General features: G+C 34.0%; 1 protein-coding gene and 2 pseudogenes across 1 annotated transcript; all 3 read right to left on the bottom strand.

Moving 5' to 3' along the window:
* Positions 1-2,322: 2,322 nt before the first annotated feature.
* Positions 2,323-3,267, bottom strand: LOC101699426 (olfactory receptor OR51C1-like; annotated as a pseudogene).
* An 11,310-nt stretch (positions 3,268-14,577) lies between these two features.
* On the bottom strand, positions 14,578-15,620 carry LOC101699787 (olfactory receptor OR51C1-like; annotated as a pseudogene).
* A 9,341-nt stretch (positions 15,621-24,961) lies between these two features.
* Positions 24,962-25,915, bottom strand: LOC101700141 (olfactory receptor 51F1). The gene has a single exon (XM_004863457.3). It carries the CDS (start codon positions 25,898-25,900, stop codon positions 24,962-24,964), a length of 939 nt encoding a protein of 312 aa, XP_004863514.2. The 5' UTR covers positions 25,901-25,915.
* Positions 25,916-27,083: the final 1,168 nt, after the last annotated feature.

The following is a 27,083-nucleotide window of genomic DNA, read 5'->3' as shown; positions in this document are numbered from 1 at the left end:
ACCCTAGTGTGATAACGGTGAACAGGGAATATGGAAGGACAAGGAAAGCCATGGAGAATTCTGGGTAATGAGCAATTTTCTCTAGTTGGTCTATATTGTTCTGAAAAGAACAGAAAAGTTGTCCTTATGAAGTTCCACTTTCTGAAATACAAATCATAAAAACTAGTTTAATTTTACTTTTCCCATATCTATATTAAAATGCATAGAAAAAGAAGGAAAAACCAAAATTATCTGATGAAGACCACGCTGAGCGAGCTATAAGTTCATAAACTGGCTTTTCATATTAAAAGTCTGAGCCTGCCTATTAGCCCACAGTGGCTTGCCTGAAGAGCCAGCAGTTGGTGTGTGGGAAAGGGACGACTCCTCATACCCACTGGTGACAGCAGAGGTCTCAATGATCTGTGACGCTGTGATGTCTGGGATGGCAAGGCAATAGTGCAACTAAGGGCGCATGACTTATACAGAAAACTCCTATAGAGGCAAAAATAAATCCATGGGAAGAAACATTAATCTATGAGGTGTTCTTGCTCAAATGTTTCCTTCCCTTGTTGCTATGACCCTGCTCGTGTCAGTGCTCTCCACTCCACTGTTCCTTGTACTGCCCTGTAGCCTTTCTAGAAGCTGTATGTTCAATAAATACTGGCAAGTTCCAAGAGACAGTGTCTTAGCCAGATAAGAGCTTTGACCATCCTGGGCTCCCCATTTATGCATTAAGATCTTATCTTGTCTTTTTTTAGGCTTCCCACCATACGCTTGGTCAGGTGATTGGGGGTCTGATCAGCCTCCAGTACTTATAGAATGGATACTTGTGGGTTCTGTAGGTGGATACTGGGCTTGAGGTAATATAGCAGGAAGCACTTTGACCTTTTTTACAATATCGTTTTTTAATGAGAGTATTTTAATTATTTCTTGTATCATTAAATTTTAGGTAAAAAGGCTTTTAAAAAGATATTTCTACTTTATCGAAAATGGAAAGAGGAAAAATGACAAGACTGGAGACTGTAGATCCAAGAGGGGTTGAGTTAAGTGGGAGATTTTGGCGTCTTAGATTAAGTACAAAAGTGGAAATCAGAAATTTCAATATTAGAATGGATAACAAGTCTTTGTACATTGGAGAAAATGGTGAATGAAAAGTTAAGGGTAGTTCATTCGTGTTTTTTTTTTTTTTTTTGTCTTTGGCACCTAGGAAATCTTAAAATATTATCTAAGCTGCAGCCAGTTTGGAAAACCTTCCATTCATGAAAAAACATCTGTAATTATTATTAGTCAAAGTGGGCTTTCTTCAAACTGGGATAAGTTCTTGAGATCTGAGGCTGCAAGATAACCCTTCAGGTTTAGCTATATGTTTTGCAAAATCAAAACTATAATAAATTGATAGATAATGTAGGAAGAAAACTAAGGATCAGTCGTAAGAGAAATTTCTCATATTATATATGATAAACATTGAACTGAATGAATTATCAGTGAAATTGTTCCAATGGACTACTTAATGGCCTACTATGTACAGTACAATTCAACAACTGTCAGTGAGCATCCGCTTTGTGAAAGGTATGTTGCTAGATATTGTAGACACTTTAAAGACACTTTTATTTGTGTAATTTACAGCCTCTTGAGAACTTAAATAAATATATATGCACACAGAAACACACGGGTTCACTTATACTTAAAGGTAAAACAGATAAAAACAAAACACTATGAAAGTCAAATTACAGAAATGAGAAATCAAACATCATTGGAATAATTATGAGAATTTTACTGAAGAAGATAATCAACATGAGTCTTGCGACATAAGTAGAACTTAGAGTGAGAAGTGGGTGTCAAGGCTGAAGTGGAGTCAACGGTAAAGAGAACGGTAATAGAGTCGCATATGTATAAAGAAATAGTTGGCTTAGTTTTCCTGGACTGCAACGGGAAGAGAAACAAATACATTATGATTTAAGTTAAAGTTAAGCCCAAATTTTTGAAAATATTACCATAGACAGGAACTGTTACTTCATTTAGTTGGGGTATCTGAAATATACATGGAAGAGATGTTTATTTTTATGTTTAAAATTTTTTTAGAGCTGAATGTTTAGAAAATTAATTAAAAGTGAATGATGTGATTTTGGGTAGAAACATCAAAAGAACAGTGAGTTGGCCATCTGTTAGAATAGGAGAGCTGAAAAGAATCAAAAAGATTGCTTCAGGAAGGATTACATCTTGGGGATGTTTTAATTGGATGATCACTATTTCTACCCAACTCTAAAACTGAATGGGTTAAAACTCCACTTTGTGATAATTTTTTTCTGACTTTGATATAAGCCTTTAGGGGATTAATAATTGTTAAAAATGAGCGTCTTTAGAATATACAAGTTTGAGCATGGCTTTCTGAATCTGCTTTGTTTTCACGCTGTAGATGATGGGATTCATCACAGGGGGGATGAGCAGGTACACATTAGCAATGAGGGTGGGCACAAAAGGCGGGGCATGTTTTCCAAATCTGTGAACAAAAGACAGGCTTATCAAGGGGATGTAGAATATGGCCACAGCAGTGATATGAGAAACACAGGTGCTGAAGACCTTTTTCCTCTCACCAGAAGATGCAATGTTGAGAACTGAGCGAATGATCAGGACATAGGAAATCAGGATAAAGATGGAGTCTATTCCAGCAGTAGAGATAATTGCAGTTAGTCCAAATGCACTATTAATCTTTGTGTCTGAACATGACAGCTTCATCACATCAGGGTGAAAGCAGTAGGAATGGTGGAGCACATGGCTACGGCAGAAGGATAAACGCTTAAGAAGCAGGACTAGTGGTGTCAAGATGACGGTTCCTCTGATAATGACTGCCACACCAATCTGTGCAATCCTTGCATGAGTTAGAATGGTAGCATACCTCAAGGGGTTAGAAATGGCCACAAAACGATCAAAAGCCATAGCCAGAAGCACCGAGGATTCCATGAAAGTGAAGAGGTGAATGAAGAACATCTGTGATAAACAAGTCCTGAAGCTGATCTCTCAGGCATTGAGCCAGAATATTCCCAGCACCGTCACCAGTGTAGAGATGCACAAGCCAATGTCAGTGGTGGACAACATGGAAAGGAAATAGTACATGGGCTCATGGAGGCTGGGCTCAGTGAGGATTATGAAGAGGATCAAGCTATTCCCAGACAGGGCAGTAAAATAGAGGCAGCAGAACAGGATGGAGATCCATGTATGGGCCCATTCGAGTCCAGGGACTCCCATCAGGAGGAAAATAGGGAAGGTGGAATTATGGAAGATTGGCATTTTGATCTTCAGAATCAGAATTCTCTTCTGAGATTTTGAGTTTCTAAATTTAGAATTTTAAAATTGTTTTAGTTGAAGTTTAATATGCAGTCAGTAAAGTGAAAAATCTTTTGGAGTGTGATTTAATGAAATTTGACATCTACAGGCACCTAGATAACCACTTTTAAGGTCAACTTATAGAACATTATCAGCATCCCGGAAGGCTTTCTAATTCTCCATGTTCATTGTAATCCTCTCTAGTAGTAGCCATTATTTTGACTTTTAGTATTATAATTACTTCTCCCTATTTTTGATCTTGATATAAATATAATTATGCACTATACCCTATTTGTGCCAGGTTTCTTAAACTCATTTTGTCTGTACATTCATCATTAAACTAAGACATATAATTATATTTGATTTAATTTCAATATATTTTGCTAAATTTAGTTCATGTTTATCACATAATATTGTATACAATCATCGAGGATTTTGATTAATTTTTTTATCCTTTAACTAGATTACAAACATTTATTAATGTTATCTTATAAAATAGGGGTACTTTTAATCTTTGATTAGTAGAGCTGCTTGTTCATAGTATATATTCAGTATGTGTTGGCTAGTTCAATTATATTTATTTCTTCTTTCTGAAACATTCTATTTAGCTATGATTAGGGCTCAATTGAGAAAAATAATTGATTAATTTTTACTTAGGATTTTCAAATTATTGAGCTCAAACTATCATACCAATCTTTGTGTACCTCATTTAGTAAGCAGCGGAACATTTCTTCAGGAAGTACATATACCTAAGAATCCATCCCTGATAATGGTCATTCACCCTGCCTCATTATGTATTCTTATCGATGAGAGATGCTTCAGTTTTCATGAGTCTAAGGATTGCTATTCCTCTTAGTTTGCAGCACTAAATTGCTGTCTTGGTTATGATTATGGAACCTGGTTCTTTTGTGATAAAAATCAGTGAGACAAATTAAGAGCTTCTTTTGTAACGTATATGTCCAGGGTCTTAATCTGACTTTTGATCTCCTCAAAGATAGTCAGATATATAATTTTGGGTGACCCATAAGGCTATGTTCCATATATCATTGCAAAATTTTCTGTAGTTAATTCATTTGAACCTTGTGATAAATTTAAGAGAGATTCATCATCCATAAAGTTTAGAGGTTTTGATATATTGTCAAAGTTCACAAAAACTGAAAGAAATGATGTTCACAATTAATCAGAGGAAAGATTTTAGAGCCTGTGCTGTTAACAACTACATTACCTTTTCTAATGATAACAACAATAATGATGATAAATTATGATATAATTTTAGTTCAATTACTAATAAGTCTGTACTAATAAGATAAATGTGGAAAGATATTTATGTTTACAAATCTCTGTTTTCATTTTCTATGGTTCAGAGTTTAACCTATTTCAGGGTTGCATATATGTTTTATGATCTGTAATCATATTACTGAGATTTATTTTTATAATATAGTAAATTCTTAAACATAATACTGTATTGAAAGCTATAACTTAAATAACTAATTGTGGAAATTACAAGTATTTTATAAAAATAAACTATCCCCTGAAATATATTTTAAATTTGTTTAGGATTTCTATTGTTTCTTTATACGTCGTCCAAGATCATTCTCACTAATTATGCCTATTATTACATGTATCTAACTGGATGAATAGTTTACTTTATGATTGTAGATTAAAATCAGTTTGATCATTTCTCTAAACATGTTACTTATTTCTATATACTTTCAACTTTATCCATTCCATGGATAATGCTTTTTTATTTATTCATTTTAATTTTAAAACATTAATCTTCTTTCAGACTGTCTTGAATATTAGATCCATATAACTAAATCTTTGAGTTCTCCACTTAAATTTCTTAAAGTCCAAACAGTATCACTGAATTAGAATTCCATCTTCTTCACATAGTCATGCCTTGTATATTCTATTTCCCCCCATTTGATTAATAGCTTCATAATAGATCTATAAATGTATAGATCTATGGTAGCTCCATAAGTCATGCTGCCAAATTCACAAATACATATATATTCTTATATCACATTTGCAGATAGTCAATTTTTGTTTTTATTGAAACTGTTTCTGATACATATTTCTCTCAGTTTCTTTCTAATAGTTCTATTTTAAAGTAACTGCTATAATTATAAACAGTCCCAATTTTCTACTAAATTTTCAACACAAAAAAAGGAGAAAAGAAACAAACATAAGAAGGACAAATGCTAAAGTTTATAGGTATGCTAAATCCAGAATTTTTTGGGAGTGATTTACTTGTCTGAACTAAGGGATATATAAATTGATAGAGCTAAAATATAGCACATCACTTAACACATCTTCATAGCCTACACTAAAGAGTGAAGAGTCAGTACTAGTGCAAAAAATTGGGAACTAGGCATTTCCTTTATGGTTTGTTTACATCTAAGATGACCCTACACATTTTTCTTGTACATGTAAATTTCTGTTGTCTAATAGCTACAAGCTTGAACTTTCCACTACTCGAACAACAAAGTTAGTAAAAAACCTGCTGGCTCTCTAACTTTGCTCCGTAGTCGAACAAAAACCCAACTTGAAAAAATCTGTACTGGCTGAGAATGAGTCACGTGTCTCGCCTTGCCCCTGACAAAAAAGAGTGATGCTTCAGCCTAAGCTCCACTCTTCCCAGGACAACATATAGTGCTTGTGTTGGTGCATTAAAATATTCATCACTATGATTTTCTTTTTGTGCTTTGTGTAAAATATTGTAACTATGGCTCCCAAGAAAGTTATTGACACCAGCAATAAAGCTAAGAACAGACCTGTGAGAGCTACAACTGAGTTAAAGAAATTGTGAAATTTGTTAAACTTGAAATTATTTTGAGTGTAATTATTTGGCCTCTCAGAACCAATTATTTGGTTTTCTATTATTTTTGTGAAAAATATGTTCAGTTCTCAAACTTTCATTGTTTATACACAAATTCGGAATGAGTTGAGTTCGACAACTGAGGTATCACTGTATTAGATATTTCATCTAAAGAAAAACAACCAAAGACAATGGTATAAAGGGTAGCACTGATAGACACACATTGATTTTTGAAATGAGTATTAACTCATATACATCTTTGTCGGCAGAAGAGGAAACAAGTCTTTTGATGCAAGCTTAAGAGACTGAATGGAAGTGTTGCATTAATTACAAATCAATCAGAAAGTTAAACCATAATAAATATGGGTCTGTGTTTCTTAGGATTTCATTTTTATAGGTGTCAGGAAATGCAGATATATAAGAAGTAAAAGTTTTTCTATAAATAGCTAAAAAAGATGACAAGGAAAGTTCTATATAGAATCTGGGCTTCTAAATAGGCAGCAGGCCCATAGCAGTAAACCAATCAGTAGGGGGTAAGTAGAGTCAGGAACTCAGAGTCAGGTGGGGGTCAAGGACAGTGGTAAGTTTGGGAGGCCCTTACCTTTCACAGTGTGGAGAATTACAATTGTTACAAGTAGAGGGGTTGAAAGAGCAACACCAGAAGACGAGCATTAGCTTTTACCTTCGCTTCCAAGAATATTTTCTTGTGTTTATCTAAGCTAAGCTCCTCATGATACAGTCCAAAGCCATCAGACACATTTATTACAGATATAAAAAGTACGGCTTCTGATCTGAAAGCAGTTATTTCATTTAACTTTCAGTCAGAGTGAGCAGCTTTCTCGTATTCTTAGAGTAGAATATGTGAAGGTCACCGATTTACCTCTATGAATGAAGTATTTTTATAGGGGAACTTGATGGTAAAGTCATTTACCCAACTGGGATAAACATACCCCTCTGAGGGATTTCAGTGCCATTCTGCTAAATTGCACTTCTCTGACCCCCTTGTTAGATAATTAGCATCAGGGAATGCAGATGCTTAGATAAGTTGACAAAGACCAAACCAAAAAACAGACAAACAAACAATAAAAACAAAAAACCCCAAAATTTAATTTAAAGTTATATTGAATTATTACTTGGATGATGTAAATAGTCTTGAACATAGTGCTTATTGTCATTTGGGTAACTGGAGTCACAGATACTTTAAAAATCCCTCTAGGTAACCGCACAGTCCCAGATACATATTACATATACATTAAATGTCTATTAAAATGAACAGATGCATTTCTACAATTCAGAAGCAAGTAGTAAGCGCAACAAAGTTAGGGAACTCCATTGTGGTTGCTTTTACAATAGAAGAGAGATTTGGCAGCTGAGGAAATCAAGTGGAAATAACTTTCAGAAAAAAGAAGCATGACTTTATTCAAAGGTTATGTTAATTAACTTCTAGACAGTGGTTAGTGTTATCTAAGTAGTTTTTCAAGCAAAACCAAACTTTTATTTACCTGACATGTGAAGAGTGCAGTGTGACACAATTAGTGCTCAGTAATAGTTTCCAAATTAATTTATTTCCATTACTGGAGATGTATTTCATAGTCTAGGAAAGAGAATCATATGAAGAAAGTTGAAGTAATTTTTATCTACCTCTATTTGGGCTGATTGTTAGTTTAAATATAGGAGCAGTAAGGTTAAATAAAGGCTTATGGTTAGGTTAATCTACATTGAACATTTATTTCAATCTAACACTTGCAGATGTAATTTGTTCACCATGTTTTGATATACAGTTAGGATCTTTTAACATCCTATAGGTCTGAAAATTGGAATTCCATATCATCTTCTTTCCATAAGCCATACCTTTAATATGCTGGATAAAATTTATGCTATAGTAATTAACACTGTTTGGGAAAATAAATAACTGGTAGCTTATAGCTTACTTATTGGGGGAAATGAAGAACTACTAATTAAAGAATTAGCTATGACTGTTCATTTGGTTGCTATACAAAAGGAATAGAAATTTCTGGCTAATTTAGGAAGTTTATTTAGGAGAACTTGCATAGAAATCTATGCTATCATTAAGGTTATTAGGACCTTGTACTTGGCATATCTTCATTCTACCTATTTCTCCATTGCCTCCCCTCTTTCTTCCCCCTTGGTCCCCTGCATACCTTCGAATCTGCAATCCACCCCCTTGTCTTGATCTATCCTTCCTTTATTTTTCTCTTAGTTTGTACCTTGCCTTACTCAGATGAGAGATACCGTATGGTATTTAAGTTTGTGTGTCTGATTAATTTCACTCAACATTATATTTTCTAGGTGCATCCATTTTCCTACAAATGACTCAAATTTGTCCTTCTTTATAGCCAAGTAGTATTCATGAACTAGGATTAACAATACCAACAAGAATGAAAAGGGGGAACAGAGAACTAGAGGAGAAGGAAGAGGGGGGGGGAGGAAAGGGATTGAAATAAAAGAAACAAGCTGTGTTATGTACATATACCAACTCCCCAAGATGACTGTAAAATGCATGCACTTCAAACATGTACTAATAAAAGAAAATTAAAAAAAAGATATCTATACGGATGTCTTTATTTGTGCTGTACTGGCTGCCTTGACATTCCCAATCCATTCAAAATGTTTATCCTCATGGTCATTTTGACTTTGGGAAAGAAGCCGGAAGTCACATTGTTTCGGATCAGGTGAATAAGGTGGACAGGAACACACTGTAATGTTTTTTCTGAGCTTGCCTTTTTTATTGGGTGGCACTCAGCAGGGACATTCACTGTATTTTCTGTCACAACTTATAAACACGTTCAAGAAAGATGACTTCCAAAATTGCTTTAGAAAGTCACAATGATGATGGGATAAATGTATCTGGATACGGGGAAGGAGAATATTGTGAAGGGTGGAACATTAATGTGTCTTTCAGGATAATAAATTTCAAATTTAAACTTTCATCATAGACTTTGATCACCTTGCATATTAAAACGTTGAAAAATAGAGAAACAAGGATTCATTAAGGATGACAGGTAATTAGTTCAAATATTTTTATTGTTGTGCGAAGCAGTGTGGTAGAGTTCTAAGAGCTCTATGTTGTAAAATCAGAAAACCAGCCAATTCTGTACTGTGAATAACAGCGATGCAAAGAAGAGACACATAGTTAAGGGCTTCTGTTTCTTTATCAGAAAAATAGAGTGTTGACATAGATACTCTCTGAAAATTTTAAAGAAAAGTACATAGGATTAGGATTTAGTGTCCTGTTGGCCAGTGGAGATTGTTTGCAATTTGCAGAGCAAGAGAAGCTGTGAAAGGTTGTTTAAAGCAATGTTAAGATTGCATTATAAAATTAATCTGACCTTTCACAACAGATAGATTAGAATGAGTTGATATTGAAGATCTGGCCTCCTGAAAGAATATGTCTATGATAAGAGAGATGCTGAGGTGTCGAACAGTGAAGCAGGAAGTGCCACATAAAATGTGACATCAAAAAGGCTACACGTCTGTTAGAAGGTATTTGAATGGTGACAAATGAGGGAAAAACCAAAGGTGATATCAATAAAACAGGCTTTGTTGATTGAAAGAAAAGGGTGGCATCACAAAAGGGGATCAGATATGTTTGGTTCTGATCAAATAGAAATTTAAACAGAAAGACATGTCAGTGCTCTGAGGCATGCTTGGCTAAGTTTCTCCAAAGAAAGAAAGCTGCTTCAATAACCTTACACCATTCATTATGAACAGAAGAAGTAAATCATATGTAATAAAAACAGTTAATTTGGTTTTGGCCTTGCTGTATTTGAGGTACTGATAGGGCATGTGGATTAATTTGATAGACATACATGGTTAGAAATGCTTCATGAAAATATATGCCTGTCAAAATCATGCTTTATTTACTTTTACAAATGGCAGGTATTGATAAATACCAATGATTAAATAAATAATGAACATATAAACGCATAATTTTGAGGATATTAGTTTTAAACTAGATTTATTTTCTATCTAAGAAAGCACAGAACAACGAATACAGAAATAGATTTAAATTAATGCAGGTTGCTTTGAAATTGCTTTTGAATTTTTATTTAATTCTCTTAAATTGTTGGAGACTAAGAAGTATTAGTGTCCTTAAAGTTTAATAGTGTGCAGCATCATTTATTATTAATATTATTATTGTATTTAATATTAAAGTACACTCCTAAAAAAGTAATTGCCAGGCAAATAATTCTCTAATATAATAAACATGAGAATTTTATGAAAAAATTAAATTATACATAAGGGAAATGTTATTGCTCCTAAGCCTAACAAAGTTAATTTTAAACCTTGATTACTTTTTAATTTTTGCTTTGAAATGCCTGGTTCTGTCTACTAGCCTGCAGGAATGATATGACATGTTAAAACATGTGCTTATCCTTTAATTTTATGTAATTGTTCTGTTAATATAATCAGTGACTATGATTATATAATCAGTGCTTTTATAATCCTTGGGGCTTTTGCCTTAAGCAGTTTTGCTAAAAAGAAAACTTCTAATTTGAAATATTCTTCTGCTTAGCCAATTTAATCCCCAGGATTGCCATCATTGCCTTAGAACATATGTAATTAATCAAATATTCTTTATTCACTGTGTTAGTTTAAGAGTAAGCAACTGTTTCCCACTTTCTGGTATTAGTCCCAGACATAGAGCTACATACAATCTGATAGACCAGCACTAGAGATTTTGATATGTGACTGAAGCTCTCTCATCAGATTTTCTAAATATATTTAAATGATTTCTAAGTTATAGAAAAACTGGAAATAGGATACTAAAGTTTTCATATGTGTTTTACTTTGATTCCCCATTTCTTGAGTACCTGAAACTTCTAGGGAAACACATGAGCCTGGAAAGTGGCAATATGTTGAGTTTCTCTTGAGCAGCCTATAGCTGCTCTGGCTTCTCTTTGTCTCAAATTTTGGGATTTTTTTGGCCCCTCCTTGTATTTATTTACCTATTTCCTCTTATTTGATATGTACGGTAGCTATTTAAATGTTCCTTGTACAGTCAGACTATGAGTACCAAAAGCCATAGTTCATCGTCACATTCCATGTAGGTCACATTTTCCACGGATTGATTGAATGTGGCAGGGAAAGTAAGCCAGGCTTATCCTCAGAAGACACAGGACTCCTCGGGTAACTTTGATTTGAGGATGCCCAATAGTCTTGACCAATTACTGCTCAATAGTGTAAGCTGTTTCTTTTTCATTCAGGATGAAGCCTACATGAAAGTCTGACATCTCTTCCAGCCTCTCCAGCCTACTCCTCCATTGCTTTCTTTTTGTGATAAAGTTTACTTAGCCCCTTGTTGGCTGCTTGTCTGTTTTTCCCCAAGGAAGTCATAACCATCACCACAACTACTTGTTAAAGCTCCTTGTCTGTCCTTTGGACCTTTTGGGTTCTTCTGGTAATTGTATTTCCCTGGCTTTGGGAGGTTAAAGAAGCTACCTGGGTTCTATTATGCAAATATGTCATCATCTGCATGGACATTAAGAAGTCTCAACTCTGGTCAATTATACTAGTAAAACATTAGGAAAGAATAAAAAACTATAATTTCATTGTAATTGACCCATGATTAGGAACTTGGTTTGTTGCTACATGGCAGGAATAGAGAGAATAACATACAGAATTTGGAGGATTTACTTGGACAACTCATGGTGTTTAATGACTGATAAATAAAAGGACAATTTGGGGGAAACAGAGTTTTGGTTCACTGGGTATTAAGCTTCAGTTATTAGAAATGAATAAGCTGTAGACAAGTGTACAACAGAATGCCTATAGTTATAACACTGTATTGTGGATTTAAAGACTATTAAGATCAGAGATCTCATACTACATGTTCTTACCACAATACCAAAATCAAAACAACCAACCAACAAATAAAGAAATAAGAAACCAAAACTACAATAGGGTATAAGAAAGCTTTTGGAGGCAATGGATATGATTATGACCTATATTTTGGATGGCTTCATGGCTGTATGCACGTATCCTAATTTGTTACATATATTAAATATGTGCAGTTTCACATCAATTTTACCTCAATTAGATTATTAAAACAAAAAGAGCAAAGCGATGACTATAGAAGCTATAGTTTGCCAGGGAAATGTAATGAGGACTTCTATTATTCATGAGTGAAGAACTAGATCATTTCAATGGGCAGAAACCTGAACTATGGGAAGTAGCTTAGAATAAAATGAATCTAGAAAAAAAATTGGTAAAGGAGAGTGAAGCTATCAGTTATGACCTCAAGACTATTGAGGGTATCATGGCTTTTGTCACTGAAGTTTGGCTATTAAATCCTTCTTAGAGACTGTGGCCAGCCAATATCTGGAAGCAGTGATACAGGCTGGAATAAATATGATGCACAGATGAGTCTGGGTGGTTATTAAAGTGGATTGTGGCAGATGGCACAGGTCTTCTACCTTATAATTTCTTAGCACCCTCCTCAGTTCACCTACAGTAGTGGAAGATAAATTGCATTATGCTGATAACATTGAACCTTCAATATCTGCTCTCTCCTTCTGTGCTTTAGAACTTTTCTTTGACATCAGAGGAACTTAATAGCTGTGTTCTGGTACAACTGGTAACTGAAGGGAGTTACTCCCAGGGATGAATCTTCCATCACTAAAACCGGGAGAGAATAGATGATGTATTGGATTTACTACACTTCAATGGAAAATTCTGAGGCCTGTTTCATTCAGTTACTCTAGTGGTCTCACAGGGACTGAACTCCAGGTGTCCAGAGTGGTTATCTGCTATTTAATGTGTGCTTTTTTGCTTTTTTCTAATGTAGCAGTCTATTTTTCACATTTCTTCATTTCTACTTTCTAAGATATCCTTCAAAATAAACCATCTTTATCAAAGTCTTGGGTATCTGTTTTTGGTGAACAATTTGATGCAAGAGTCAAAGAGAAGTTTATAGTGTCATATTTTTGAGTAATAAATACATATGAAATATATTTAATATGTGAATGTATTTTATACATAAATTTAATTTAATAAAATTAAAAAGTTCATTCGGATACAATAGAGATTTATAGAATGGAATAAGACCAGAGGGACACTAATTCTCTATTATACTAGAGACTTATTTGTTTGACAATTGCTTTTTAGGAATGTCCTTGAAAACTTGCGCTAGGTAATTCAAGATTTTTTGAGTCTTTGGTGTGTGTACCAAAGTGCATAGGAAAGAAGAAAATACATTCAATAACTCATACATTTGAGATGACTTAAAGGGCCAAGTTGCCCATCTAAAACACCTAATGATAAAAGTAAAGTCAAAAGTTTAGTTTATTATTTGCTTTTGATTATAGGTTATGTAAGTAGATAAGCCTCAGTTACCATAATTTTAGGGACTCCAGTATCCTTATATGTAAACATTATATCCTTATATATAAAATATATAGAAGTATTATACTTTTTCTTATATGAGAAGAAAAATTGGGGTTAGATGACATTTTTAAAAATTAAAGTAAAGCTGGACACAGTGGTACGTATCTGTAGCCCCAGAACACTGGGAGGCAGAGGCAGGAGAACCACAAGTTTGAGCCCAGCCTGGGAAAACTTAGTGACTTAGTAAAAACATGACTCAAAGTAAAAGGTAAAAATGACACATTTATGGGATAACTCTTATGAGAAAGAGTTTGCTAGGACCTCAAAGGGTGCAAAGAAAATAAGCTTGTTGTTTATCCTTAGGAAAAGTACAGTTTTGCTGGAGACATAATAACCAAATGTGTTACAGGAAGACTTAGGTAAAACATTGATAAAATATTGGGAAAGGAAAATGTAAGATCCTCAGTACCATCATGAAAAAATTAATGTGGATACTATTTTAAATGAGCCTTGCAAAGCAGAGGAAATTGCAGGTGGTGAAGGGACAATTGGAAAGTCCAAAAGAAGAGAAGTATAAATGAAGGAGAAAGGAGAAAGCGTAATATGCCCAAACAAATAGCACCTGATTTTGTGAACAGGGAGAGTCAGTCAATGTCAAAAGGTGGAATTTAAAGTAGAAAATATAAGCTAAATCCAGACTGTGAAAGTCCTTAAGAAATGAAGTTATTATGTATGACTCCAAGTACTAGTTCAATTCATGAGTATATCAAACTAGAATATGCTTTTATTTGGAAGAAATAGAGTGATGTGACTGAATGGGATGTTTGGAAAATTAACCTGAAAAGCCATGACAGGTGCTAGAGAGTAAGAAAATCCCAGAAATGTGGGATGTTAATAGGGTGGTTAAGAGATGAGAAGATTCAAATTATAAATGTGATAAATGAAAAGGAAACACAGTTATAGATAGAAAAGAACATTGAGTAGAAATTTGTTCTGGGCAACATCTAGTTGCATCCAACTCTAGAAAGATGTGGTTTGTAATGCCAACTTGTGAAATATTTTTTAATGATATCTGAAGAATTACTTTCTAAGAATAGCTAATTTTAAATTTAATTTTTCTTGGAAGATAGTTTCTGTGCAGCTTTCTGAATCTGCTTTGTTTTCACACTGTAGATGATGGGATTCATCACAGGAGGGATGAGCAGGTACACATTAGCAATGAGGGTGGGCACAAAAGGTGGGCACATTTTCCAAATCTGTGAACAAAAGACAGGCTTATCAAGGGGATGTAGAACATGGTCACAGTGCAGAGGTGAGAGATGCAGGTGCTGAAGGCCTTCCTCCTCTCCCCAGGGGATGCGATGTTGAGAATTGAGAGAATGAGCAGGACATAGGAGAGTAGGATAAAGATGGAATCAATTCCAGCCATGGAGATGATTACAGTAAGTCCAAATGCACTGTTTATCCTGGTGTCTGTACAGGACAGCTTCATCACATCAGGGTGGAAGCAGTAAGAGTGACGAACATGATTGTGGCAGAATTACAGGCGCTTAAGAAGGATCACCATAGGTATCAGTATTAGTGTTCCTCTGGTGATAATTGCTGCTCCAATTTGTGCTATCTTAAGGTAAGTTAAGATGGAAGCATATCTCAGAGGATTAGAAATGGCCACAAAAACGATAAAAAACCATGGCCAAGAGCACTGAGGATTCCATGACAGTGAAAAAAATGAATGAAGACATGTGTGATAAACAAGCATTGAAGCTGATCTCTCGGGCATTGAGCCACAATATTCTAGCACTGTCACCAATGTAGAGATGCATAAATCCAAGTCAGAGGTGGACAACATGGAGAGAAAATAGTACATGGGTTCATGGAGGCTTGTCTCAGTGAAGGCTATGAATAGGATCAAGCTGTCTCCAGACAGGGCAGTTAAATAGGGGCAGCAGAGGGGCTGGGGATTTAGCTCAGTGGTTCCGGTGCCTGCCTCAAAAGCGCAAGGACCCAAGTTCCATCCCTGGTACCAAAAAAAAAAAAAAAAAAAAAAATAGAGGGAGCAGAAAGGGATGGAGATCCATGCATGGGCCCATTAGAGTCCAGGGACTCTGGTCAGGAGAAAAGTCGGCCAGGTAGGGTTAGGATAGATTGGCATTATAGTGCATGGGAGCACAATTCGTTTGTGATAGCCCACTGCTCTGAAATAAAAATGTATTAGTATATAATTTTAATTAGAAAAGTAGACATTGTTTACATTTTAACCCCCTTTTAAAAATAGATATGATTTATTTTTTTAACTAGAGTTTAAGATCTGTTTAGGATGTCTGCACATGGAAAGGATTTATTTTGCACAGTACTTATTTTTGATGTTCTTTTTATCACCAATTATTAGGAATTGGGCTAGAAGGAGAAATGAGTGATTGTTAATAAAAATTGAATAATTAATGAGAACAGGTAATAGATAAAAATTACATTACTCGCATTTATTAGGCAGAATGCATGTCAGATTCAGAGTGACCACAAAAACAAGAACCCCGCTCAAGACAATGTCAGCTTACTCTTACTGCTACATGTACTTAGGTGAGGAAAAGTATTTCTGTTCCAATCACTCTGGTTATTAATACCTTCTTAATGCAAAATCATAAAATCTAGTTTAGCATTATGTAGGCTAACATCATTTTTAAAATCAAGAAAAACATAGACTTCTATCTATTCTTAACACGCATTGCTGTTTTTAGGCTCCTATCGAAACATTACAACAAAGTAACATATGTAGCATGAATTGGATAGACAGTGTGTGAGAGGCTTTATTCTGTTTGTCCTCATAGCCAGTCTACGAGACAGCTGTTATTATAACAAATGAAGTTATTATACAGGTATAAGCTATAATTTAGAAGTTTGAACGCATTGGTTTTTGGTATCAAAACTAAGCAGTGATAGAACTGGGGCTTAAATCTGGGACAATATGTTTGTGAGAGGCTCTGCTCTCAACTGCTAGGGTCTATATATTATCTTTAGAAGAAAACATCTGACACAAAAACATATGCAATACAGAGGCTAATACCATCCTAAGAAATACACCTGAAGCATAGATATGACAGATAGGAATAATGTAGTTGGTATATTGTGAGGTTAGTAATACAAAAGGTAGTAGAAAAATAGGTAGCATTTCTATTAGAAAAAACATAATGGTCAATATTATAAATCACTGTAATCAATTTCACCGGCAATATGAAAGTCCTTTTTAAAATTTTTATAATTAAAAAATATGTCTTTTATAACTTGATCAAGATTTTAAAGTATTATCTTTGCCTATATAAAGTGGTACTCAGTTTTAGTGGAATGGCTTTTGGAAATGTGATTTTAAATCTTTAAGATTAGATTGTATTTGAATAAGCACTTTAATTCCTCAGAATTTATTAATAATAAACAACTGCTTGTAGTAATGGAACATTAACATATGCCAGTCATTCATTTAATCAGATTTTGAACAATTATTTTTTTACTGTCTATTATGGTCATCCTTATATTACACAAATAAACTTATTATAATACCATCATTTTGGATAATATTTAGAGACAATGTATTATATTATTGAACAGACTGTGCTAATTCCTTAAATTTAGAAAAGAGGCTTGTCATTTACATCTATCACAAAGACCAAAGGAAGTTACTAGACATTATGGCTAATGATACATAAATAAGGAATGTACTGATGCAGTCTAATATGTTGTTCTCTAATCTGAAAAATGATAAACATAAATTAAACAATAGCCTAAAACTTGTGAAAGCGCAAACTCAATAGTGCAAGTCCTAGAGAGTCAGAGAATACTCTAGGACTGAAACTGTGTGGAGTGACAGTTTTAATAAACCCAGAACACTGAAAGTTTCCTTTTTTCTTGTTAAAGAGACAAGAGTGATAATAAAGATACTAGAGGAAAGGGTGAAAATAAATAAAAAGTGAGGGAACATTAAGGACTTGTTTCAGGATTTGAAGTAAAATATACATTGTCAGGAAAATTGGCTGCCATTAAATGATTATTTGGGGAAAGCAATGCAAACAGAATCTTCTTAGAGCCATAATGCCCTCTTTCTATTGTTTTATTTCATTTTTAAAATTTTTGCGGTACTGAGGATCAAACGAGGCCCCTTGCATGCTGGCAAGTGCTCTCCACTGAGCTACCTTCCAGCCCTTCTGTTATTTTAAAAGATAATGTTAAAATATCAACATAGTACATGTGAATTAATGAATTTTTTATTTGGCTAAATGAATTTTTGACTTTTCATGAAGTTTAGTAGTGTCAGTAGTGTGTTAACAATTATTTTCAACATGTTAATCTTGTCACTGCTAATGAATATAGTTTGGGAAGCTGCAGGGGGAAATGGATAAGGTTAGTGCTACTTCAAGTGCTGTCCAGGTACCGGCACCCTTCTATGAACTCTTTATTACCATTCTGCCTGAAGGTGAGTGCTCGAATGTGGAGTAAGAATTTAGAAAATTTAAAAATAATTCTGCATTGTCAGGACATCTAAATATATGATTAGTGGGATTATTTGGATAAAAATAATAAATAAGGCTAAAAGCTGTCACATTTGTGATGTGTAAGGCACAAGTTATGTAATAGTATTCATTATGACTGGAACCTGGAAGGACAAAATTAAAGGTCTCATTTTTTTACCACATACAGTTTAGGAATCATTGAATGAGTTCATGGATTGGATTATAGGGAAGGTGAGGGAGTTGTATGTCTAGGAAAGGAAGAATAATATTTAATATGGAGCCAGAGTCTGTGCTGCATGTCTTTGTTATATTATTTTCATATAAGCTATTTTCCAAATGAGTTGCGTTTAAATTATTGCCTCAAGCTATAAAAATGGACATTGTCCAGCCAAGTTTCTGTACGCATGTCTGTATGTTTCCACAGGTTATATTCATTGTATGTGCTACATGTCTCTTTGGGCTCCAGAACTAAAATGAAAATTGTAACACTTTTAAAAGAATGGAACAAATCTAGTGCATTAGGGGAAAAAGATCCAGGAAGTCTTTTGTAGCTCATTAGAAATATATTTTTTAAATATTAGGAAGGATGAAAATATGATTTTGTGTTTTGTAACTCGATTGTTAAATTTGAGAGAAATGGCAAAATGATATGCCTGAAATAGGGAGCACAATTTTTATCATACTTTGCTGGGATCACATCAAAGAACCTAGGCAAGGATGCCTTGAAAACAGTGGGATTTAAGAATTTAATATACAAATAAGGTCTAGCAAACAGGTAAACTACCTGAAAGTGATTATATTTGCAAAAGCTTAGATGACTCAGAAGTCAGAAGACAGAAATGAATAGGATCAGTCTTACCTTTCAAGATGTGAAAAACTAGGGACTCTAACAGTGATGGTCAAGGAGAAAAGCCAATGATTCATATGTGACGAGTCTTTACCTTTACTTCCAAGGAATTCTTCCTTTCATCCTTCTATATTAATTGGTCATGATAAAAAATTTAGGACATCTTATTTAAAACAAAACCAAGAGTTGTCTGAGAACAATTACTTGAGTTAGCTTTGATGCCAGTTTGAATGCTTTTCTGTATATTAGACAGGTTTAGCAAAGCGAGGACAACTCTTTTATATTTATGAATGATAATTTTAATGGTGAAACCCAGGAGAGCACTAATTTGCCCAGGCAGCATACACATTCCTTGCGGAAAGTACTGTCCCACTCTACCATGCTCAATTTAGACAGGTTAGCAGTTTTCTGGAGATATCGAAAGTGGTGGATCAAATCACAAACACTTTTTATTTTTATGTTTTTGCTGGAAGAATTCTTTGTGTATGAATGAATATCTATGTGTGCTTGCAACATGTGTAGACTTTAACAAAAATTGCTATTTTTTTGCTTTGGCATACATTTGTGTTTAAGGATAAAGACCAAATATTTTCTCTTGGGTCTTTTTTGTGCTGTATGATTTTTGTAAACATTTTACAGAACTAACTCTTATTATGAGTTAAATACTATATCAGATATTTCTATAGTATCTTGGATCACAGCAGTATAAAATTAATGTTTATTAAATGGTTTTCCATATATTGGAGGCAAATGGTGAAATAGAACTATGAAGTTAAGAATCCTTCACGAGGATGGCTGTTTCATGGCAGGAAGATAGTTTTTGACAGCACTTAGGTAAAAATAAAAACTATTTCCAAGAAAATTACTTATTTTTTCATGGAATATAATAATTTATATTTATAGTGCATCTAATATTTATAGATGCTTTCTATTATTTTTCTTATTTAATACTATTTACAAAATCAAAATAAGCATTTATATCAATTTTATTGATCTAAATGATATAATTTTCATATAGTAAAATGCGTATATGTTTTGATGAGTTTTGACAAATATATACATTTGTGTTAAGGTCATGACAATCTACAGTACATTTCCATTATTGTTAAAATTATATTGTTTTGTACATCAGACAATCCTTATGTAGCATAGATTTGAGCAAATTTTACTGTGCTTTATTTTATGTTACTATGTCTGAGGTTTGTCTTTTCCAGAGTTTTATCTACCTGGAATTAGTAGAACATGTTCTTGGTACCACTGACTTCTTTGGCATCACATATTATTTTTGGATTTGTTGTCCTGTTAGTGAACATTTTATTTTTTTGTCTAATTTTAGCTGTTATAAATAAAGCTGCTGTGAATATTTGCATACAGATCTTTGTCAAGATATACTTTCTTGAGTATATCTCAGGGAATACTGAAGGAATAACTGTATTAATTATGGTTCTCCAAATAAACAAAAGCAATAATTTCTGCATATATTTAGACAGAGAATAATATTGAGAGAAAGGTTGATTTTAAAGAACTGGCTAATTTGGTGTCTTGTCATGACTAAATTCCACAGGGTAGAGACCCATGAATTAATGTTGCTTGTTGAGTCCAAAGGTAACTATATATATATATAATAGCTAAACTCTGTGTATTATAGTTCTCAAATCTAGGTCATATTGGGAAGCCTGAAGAGATTCTTTTGTTGTTGTTGTTTTATTTTTATTACTACTGCGATGTATATTCTTGGCCAGTAGAGAGGCAGAATATATTAGATACAGGCAGAAAATAGAAGAATATATTGTATGATAACATTTTCTTTTTCACTTATTTTCTTTAGTTTGTTAAACAATTGAGCTCCACCTGAATAAAGTATTCTTTTATGTGTGCATTTTGAAAATAGTTTCAAGCCAGGGGTGGTGTCCTATGCCTGTAATCCCAGCATTCTGGGAGGCTGAGATAGGAAGGTGGAAAGTTTGAGCACAGCCTGGGCAACTTTGCAGCTTAGTTAGATCTTGTGTCCACCCCCCCCCCCAAAAATGTCTGGGGATGCACCTCAGAGTAAAGGGCTAGGATTCAATCTCTAGTACTATAAATGAATAAATAAATAATAATGTCTGCATTTGGATCCAGAATTTTCACTTTATTTATTCTTTACTGGATTGTCACTTCTTGTCTTTTTTCTTTCATCCCTTTAGCATTCTCAAAAATTCCTCGACAAGTTGTACTCAGATGTGTGCTAGGTTTTCCAGATGCGTTATCAAAGCAGGGCTTCAGTGTAGATGCTAAAAAATATTTCAAAAGAACACTCAGTTAAAGACAGCATATGTATTAGTTTGTAGAAAATAGACTGTGTAGAGTGTGATCTTTAAGATTATAGAGAATAAATTTATTAAAGCTATATTGTTAGAGTTTGGATTGGTCAAAGTTACTTATGGAAAATATGGAACTATGACGATAATATAAACGGAAACCAGAGGAGGAAGGAATGTGATATTCTTGAATGGGGAGCAGCACGATTCAGCATGAAATTAACTTGGTGCATATGAAAAATGTGGGGAAAAGAGCCTCTTTTGGAGAATGAGGAATGAGGTAGATGAGCATGCACTTTATTTCAAAGGTAAGAAATACTAGATTCCATCCTTTTGAATGAAAAAAATGTTGATTTATTTTTCTCCTGTAAATTTTTTGGATAACAATTGATCAGTTGAAGAAAGAAAAGGTAGGAGGCACAATTAGAAGCCTGAGTAAGAGTCTCTGGAGACATTAGTGTGTGTAAAATCGTACTGGGACTCAGAATGACACTGACCTCAAAAAGCATGCATAAGTTTGCTTTCTGGCTTTTGTATGATAAAAAATCAATATATTAGCTTTGATTATGGTTATGATATTTTATTATTATTTTATAACTATTTCCTTGCAAATACATACAATGGTACCTCAGTTCACAAACACTTGTTTATGAATAAATTTGGTTTGCAAACAAAAGCGGTTGGCAAAATTTTGTTTGCTGTGAACTCTGCATTGGTGATGAACACAAGTATGGCCATGTTTCCCACACAAACACGAACGTGGCCATCTTTTTCAGAATCATGAAACGAATTAAATTCGTGAACTGAGGCACCACTCTACTGTATAGGAACGTAGGAATTAGTGCTATTCCACAAGTTTACTTTGGATTTCACTATGACTCCTGCTTGACCTGAAATAAGATCAACCAAAGTTGGAGACAGAATATAGATGCCAAGATAGAGAGATCATCTTGTTAGTGTTGCATTTTTCTTCTCTTTTATTTCTATCATTACTATTATCTCACACTGGGCCAAATTTTTATCTTTTTTTTTTGGTACTGGGGATTGAACTCAGGTCCTTGCTCTTGTGCAGCAGGAGGCAAAACCACTGAGCTAAATCCCTGGCCCCCAATTTTTTATCTTTGAGGACAGCATATGCAAAGGATTCTTTGCTCTCTTTGGTAGTGGAGTCAAGTGAGAAACTTTGACAAGCACACTGTAGTTTTCTTCTTTTTCCTGTTAGTCAGAAAAGATTTGTATTTGGTCCAAAAGAGTTAATAAGTCTTTAGGTGGATAAGTATAAGGTAAAGGTACACCTCTATCTCTCCCTTCATATGCCCACAGTTGTTGTTTGTTTGTTTCTTTTTTTTTTTTTTTTGGTCACTGTCTTTTATGAGATTGATTTTTGGATAAATTACTCAGCTCCTAAGTCTCTCCTATGATGAAGATGATGATGATTTTCCCATTTATTTACTTTTAATATTCTCTTTTGTGATTTCAATAATACCCTTTGATCTATTAAACTTTATCAGAATGTTTGTTTAGTAAGTTTACCTCAAGAGTACACTACTATTAACTTAAGTGTTTATCTATTCTTAATAAATTATAATTAGAGACATGTACACGTATATCTTAGACATTTTATAAATCATAAAATGCAAATTAAACCCAATGAAATTATACAAGCTTTGGGTCTCACCCTATACCTTATAAGAGTTACCAAATATGTACAAGAACATCACTCTTTTCTCATCATCTTGCTCACTTCTAAGAGGCAGAGGTCTCACTCAGGTATCTAGTCTTTGTCATTTACCATGTAGCATACTTTCAATGCACAAAGTCCAGTAAGCACCTCAATGTAAAAGTTCCTGTACATTAGCATTCTTATTTTTTATGCATTTCTGAAATTCCAAGAACTCAACTATATGTATAATTACTAGAGCAAAAATGTCCCCTTTAAATTATTTTTAAAAATAGCCAAATTTTTATAAATTTACAAATAAATTTTGCTATAATACTGCTTTTCATTAAAAGAAAGCCCTTTAAGCACCTAATGCTGTAGTCTAAATTTACCTGGAGGAAGTGGGCAGATAGAGAAAACAAAATAAAAATATCTTATGATTTCATTATCTCAATGTTTATGTCTAGGTATGACTTGTTGATTTAGAATTTAGTGAAATTGTGACATGATATTTCTTATATTCTTCCATGCAGTTGCTTACCAAAAGGTTCTCTTGGTGGACCTTTGGAGACCATTCAAATTTAGATGGTGACACAAGTGGTGTAAAATATTATTCTTATATTATTGACTACCACACCTCTACGTGCATAATTTCATAACTTTTTGCCCATGTTGATATTTCACACATTAGATTTTGAATTTCTTGTGTGCAAGGAAATACATTTATTGGTCTATTAATTTCTATTACTTCCTGCAAAACCATATATAAAATATTCCTAAGTCGTAGTTATGATAATAAACCAAATCTCTTAAAGGAAGAAAGGTTCTCACTTGTGATATTTGCAAATTCTTGTGGTGTAAACATTCTCTTTATAATGATTTCAAAGTTACTGTTATGAGATCAATTAACACAAACTTGGAAAATTATACGCAAATGGCTTGCAATTTGGTGTGTGCTGGATATAGCACACTGTGTCTCAGAGTTTGTGAGATGAGATACATGGAATATCATTCATATTTATCATCATTTTCTCAACTTCAATTCCCTAATGAAGTTGATATAACTCCAATCAGATTTCTATCTCCATTTTCCACTGAATTTTTCCAACCATTTTATGCAATAGATGTTTTAAGATTTTTGGCTGCCTTCATCTTGAATCCCTTTTTGGGTATAAAGCATTTGGGGCCTAGCTCTGTACAACTGCTTATAAGTTAAGAACTACCAATTCTTTATCTTAGTTACTTGGTTTAGAAAGAAACCCCTGTAGGCCTTTATGGAATTTTTGAATTTAAAAATTGTATGGAAAATAATGTGAATGTGTTTATCTTGGTTTTTTTTTCCAGAGTAAGGGTACATAGATTTTAGTAAATGCCTAAGGGATTATTGTGCAAAAAATAGATAATAATTTCTATTCTAAAATTTTCTTCACTCAACCTCATAAAATATCTAACTCTCCAGAGCTCTTTCTGTATCAAATAAGAAAGAATTTCTAATTCCAGAAGTATTCTTTTGATTGTCCAGCACTGAATAATAATTTAAGTTTACATGCCATAAGCTATCTATTTTTAACTCTCATATTAAGTCTTATCCATAATAAAGACAAACTAAAGTATACTCTAGAAGGGATACCATAACTTTTTGAGACATGCTACAGATTAGTGGAGAGCCAGGTCTTATTTTGATCCTATAATATTTCTTCTTACTGCTTTTCATACAGTATGTAACAGATATGAAGAACAGGGGTCCCGAGATACAAGAATCCTGGATTAAAATCTCAAGGCTGCTTGATGTTAGTTGTGTGCCTTTGATGGTCTAAATATCTCTAAACTTCAATTTCTTCAAAAGTAAAACATAATTACTCATATTATATGTTTGTTTGTGATATTTTGAAGAATAAGTAAAATGTGTCTTTAGCACATAGTAGAACACTTAGCATTAAACAGTCAGGAAAATTACTTGGTGTACTGTCTTTCTTATTTAATTGCTTTATTTTTCCTATCTCCTTTATTAAACTATAAAATTCTTGGGTTGCATACTATATCGTTTATGACTGGACGCAGAAAAAGTTTATGAAATACTGTGGAATAAATGAATAATGTGACATTAACCAAGATATTAACCTACTAGAGTTTCTTTTTACAGAAAAACATTGCTTACGTGAAAGTTTTTTCAAACATACCCTCTGCTTATTTTGTAAGGAGGAGACTCAGTACAGCCTTGCGGATCTGTTTTGTTTTTACACTGTAGATGACAGGATTGAGCACAGGAGGCAAAAGCAGGTATACATTGGCCATCATTGAATGGACCACTTTGGGAGCTGACTGACCATAGCGGTGAACCAAAGACAGGCTTATCATGGGGGTGTAGAATATAGCAACTGCTCCAATGTGGGAGATACAGGTGCTGAACACCTTGTACCTTTCTTCTGGAGAGGCAATATTGATAACAGAGTGAATAATCAAGATATAAGACAGGATGATACATGGTGCATCTATTCCTGTGGTAAAGACAAGATCAACTAATCCACAAATGCTATTTGCTTGAGTGTCTGAACATCCTAATTTAATCACATCTGGATGATAACAGTAAGAATGGGAAAGGACATTCATTCTGCAGAAAGAGACACGCTTAAGGAGCAAAAGGAGTGGCAGTATTAAAACCACAGTACGTAAAATCACTAGGAGTCCCATCTGAATGATGCTGGAATTAGTGAGAATTGTAGTATACTTGAGAGGGTTACAGATTGCCACATAGCGATCAAAAGCCATAGCCACTAGCACTCCAGATTCCATGAAGGTGAATCCATGAAGGAAAGACATTTGGATGATGCAAGCATCTAGACTGATTTCTCTTGCATCAAACCACAGGATACCCAAAGTTGTTGACATTGTAGAAACAGTCAAGCCCAGATCTGTGGCTGACAGCATGGAGAGGAAATAGTACATGGGCTTGTGGAGACTCTGCTGGGTGATGATGACAAAGAGGATCGCGCTGTTCCCAGAGAGGGCAATGGCATAAAGACAACAAAAGGGAATGGAGATCCAGGCCTGGGCAGACTCCAAGCCAGGAATGCCAGTCAACAAGAAGTTTTGAGATTTAGATGTCAAGTTGCTTGGAATTTTCATGTTGCTCTGGATCTATAGCAATTGTCCGCACAATTTTCACATCCTTTAGAAGTAACAAATTATAGTGTTATACAAAGATACTTAGTTATTTTTAATAGAATACTTTTCCAAGGTAATAGATGAGGTCTTTATCATTTAAATTTTAAATTAAATTCTGATATTTGTTTTCCATTCGTAATTAGGGACATTTATTAGAGTTATGAAAATATTTTCCTTAATCCTAGGAAAATATTTTCATATCAGTTTTACACATTCTGATAATTATTTTTATAGTGATAGACACTTAAGTTCCATCAGTTTCTCTGTATAAAGCTAGTTAAAATATCAGAGCATTCAATTTTGAATATGTTTTGTGTAAAAGGAGCAAGAGAAAACTACTGAAAGATATCTTTGAATTTGCAGTTGCCTTATGTGTGTGAATTTCCAGGCATGTGTCTCTAGATTTTTTCCAGTAACATAAGTGAAGTTATCATTGCATATGTATCATTTTAATTCAACAATATGGGTGAAGAAAAATTTATAAGAGAAATCAATGAAAACAGAAGTCTTTAGAAATTTTTGGAAATGACTATATCTGTAAATAAATGAGAATAGGTAGCTTTACAGAAACCAAAGAAACCAAAAAACACAGTGTCATGACTGAGTGTTAGATGATTGATAGTGTCCAAGTGCTTGAGCCAAGATGGCAAAGACTAAAAATTACAAATGCAATTTAGATTTGTTACTGAACCTGGAGAAATGCAAGTGAATTTGAGGGATTAAAATTGACAACCTGAGACAGTGGCTTGGAGAATGAATGGAAAATTAGTGGATGTACTGTGTATTTTAATCCCAGAAGCTTGAGTGTGAAGTCAAGGAGAGAGATAAACCATGACTAAAGAAGGCTGAAAATTAATAGAGGATATTTAAAGATGCAAAGACTTAAAGAAATGGGTACATTTATCCACCAAAGCAGGGATACAGTAGGTAGAGATGAAAATATAGATTGAGAGGGATTAGTTGATATAGAAAGATCCTTAAGAAAGTACTGAGTAATTAAATATAAATCATCATAATAATTAGCCTTCAAAAGGATGATGATCATCATTTCCCATTGTCACTAGAGAACAAGTGGCAAATGAATGGGTTGGTGGAGAATTATGTCACAGAATCAACACCGAATGTCTACCTTTCTCTCTTTGAA

This window comes from Heterocephalus glaber, unplaced genomic scaffold (assembly GCF_053883595.1).
Source record: "Heterocephalus glaber isolate CG9 unplaced genomic scaffold, H.glaber_assembly_v1.0 deba00001428, whole genome shotgun sequence".
In the NCBI taxonomy this organism is placed as follows: Eukaryota; Metazoa; Chordata; class Mammalia; order Rodentia; family Bathyergidae; genus Heterocephalus; species Heterocephalus glaber.
This window is presented reverse-complemented; position numbering and strand designations above follow the sequence as displayed.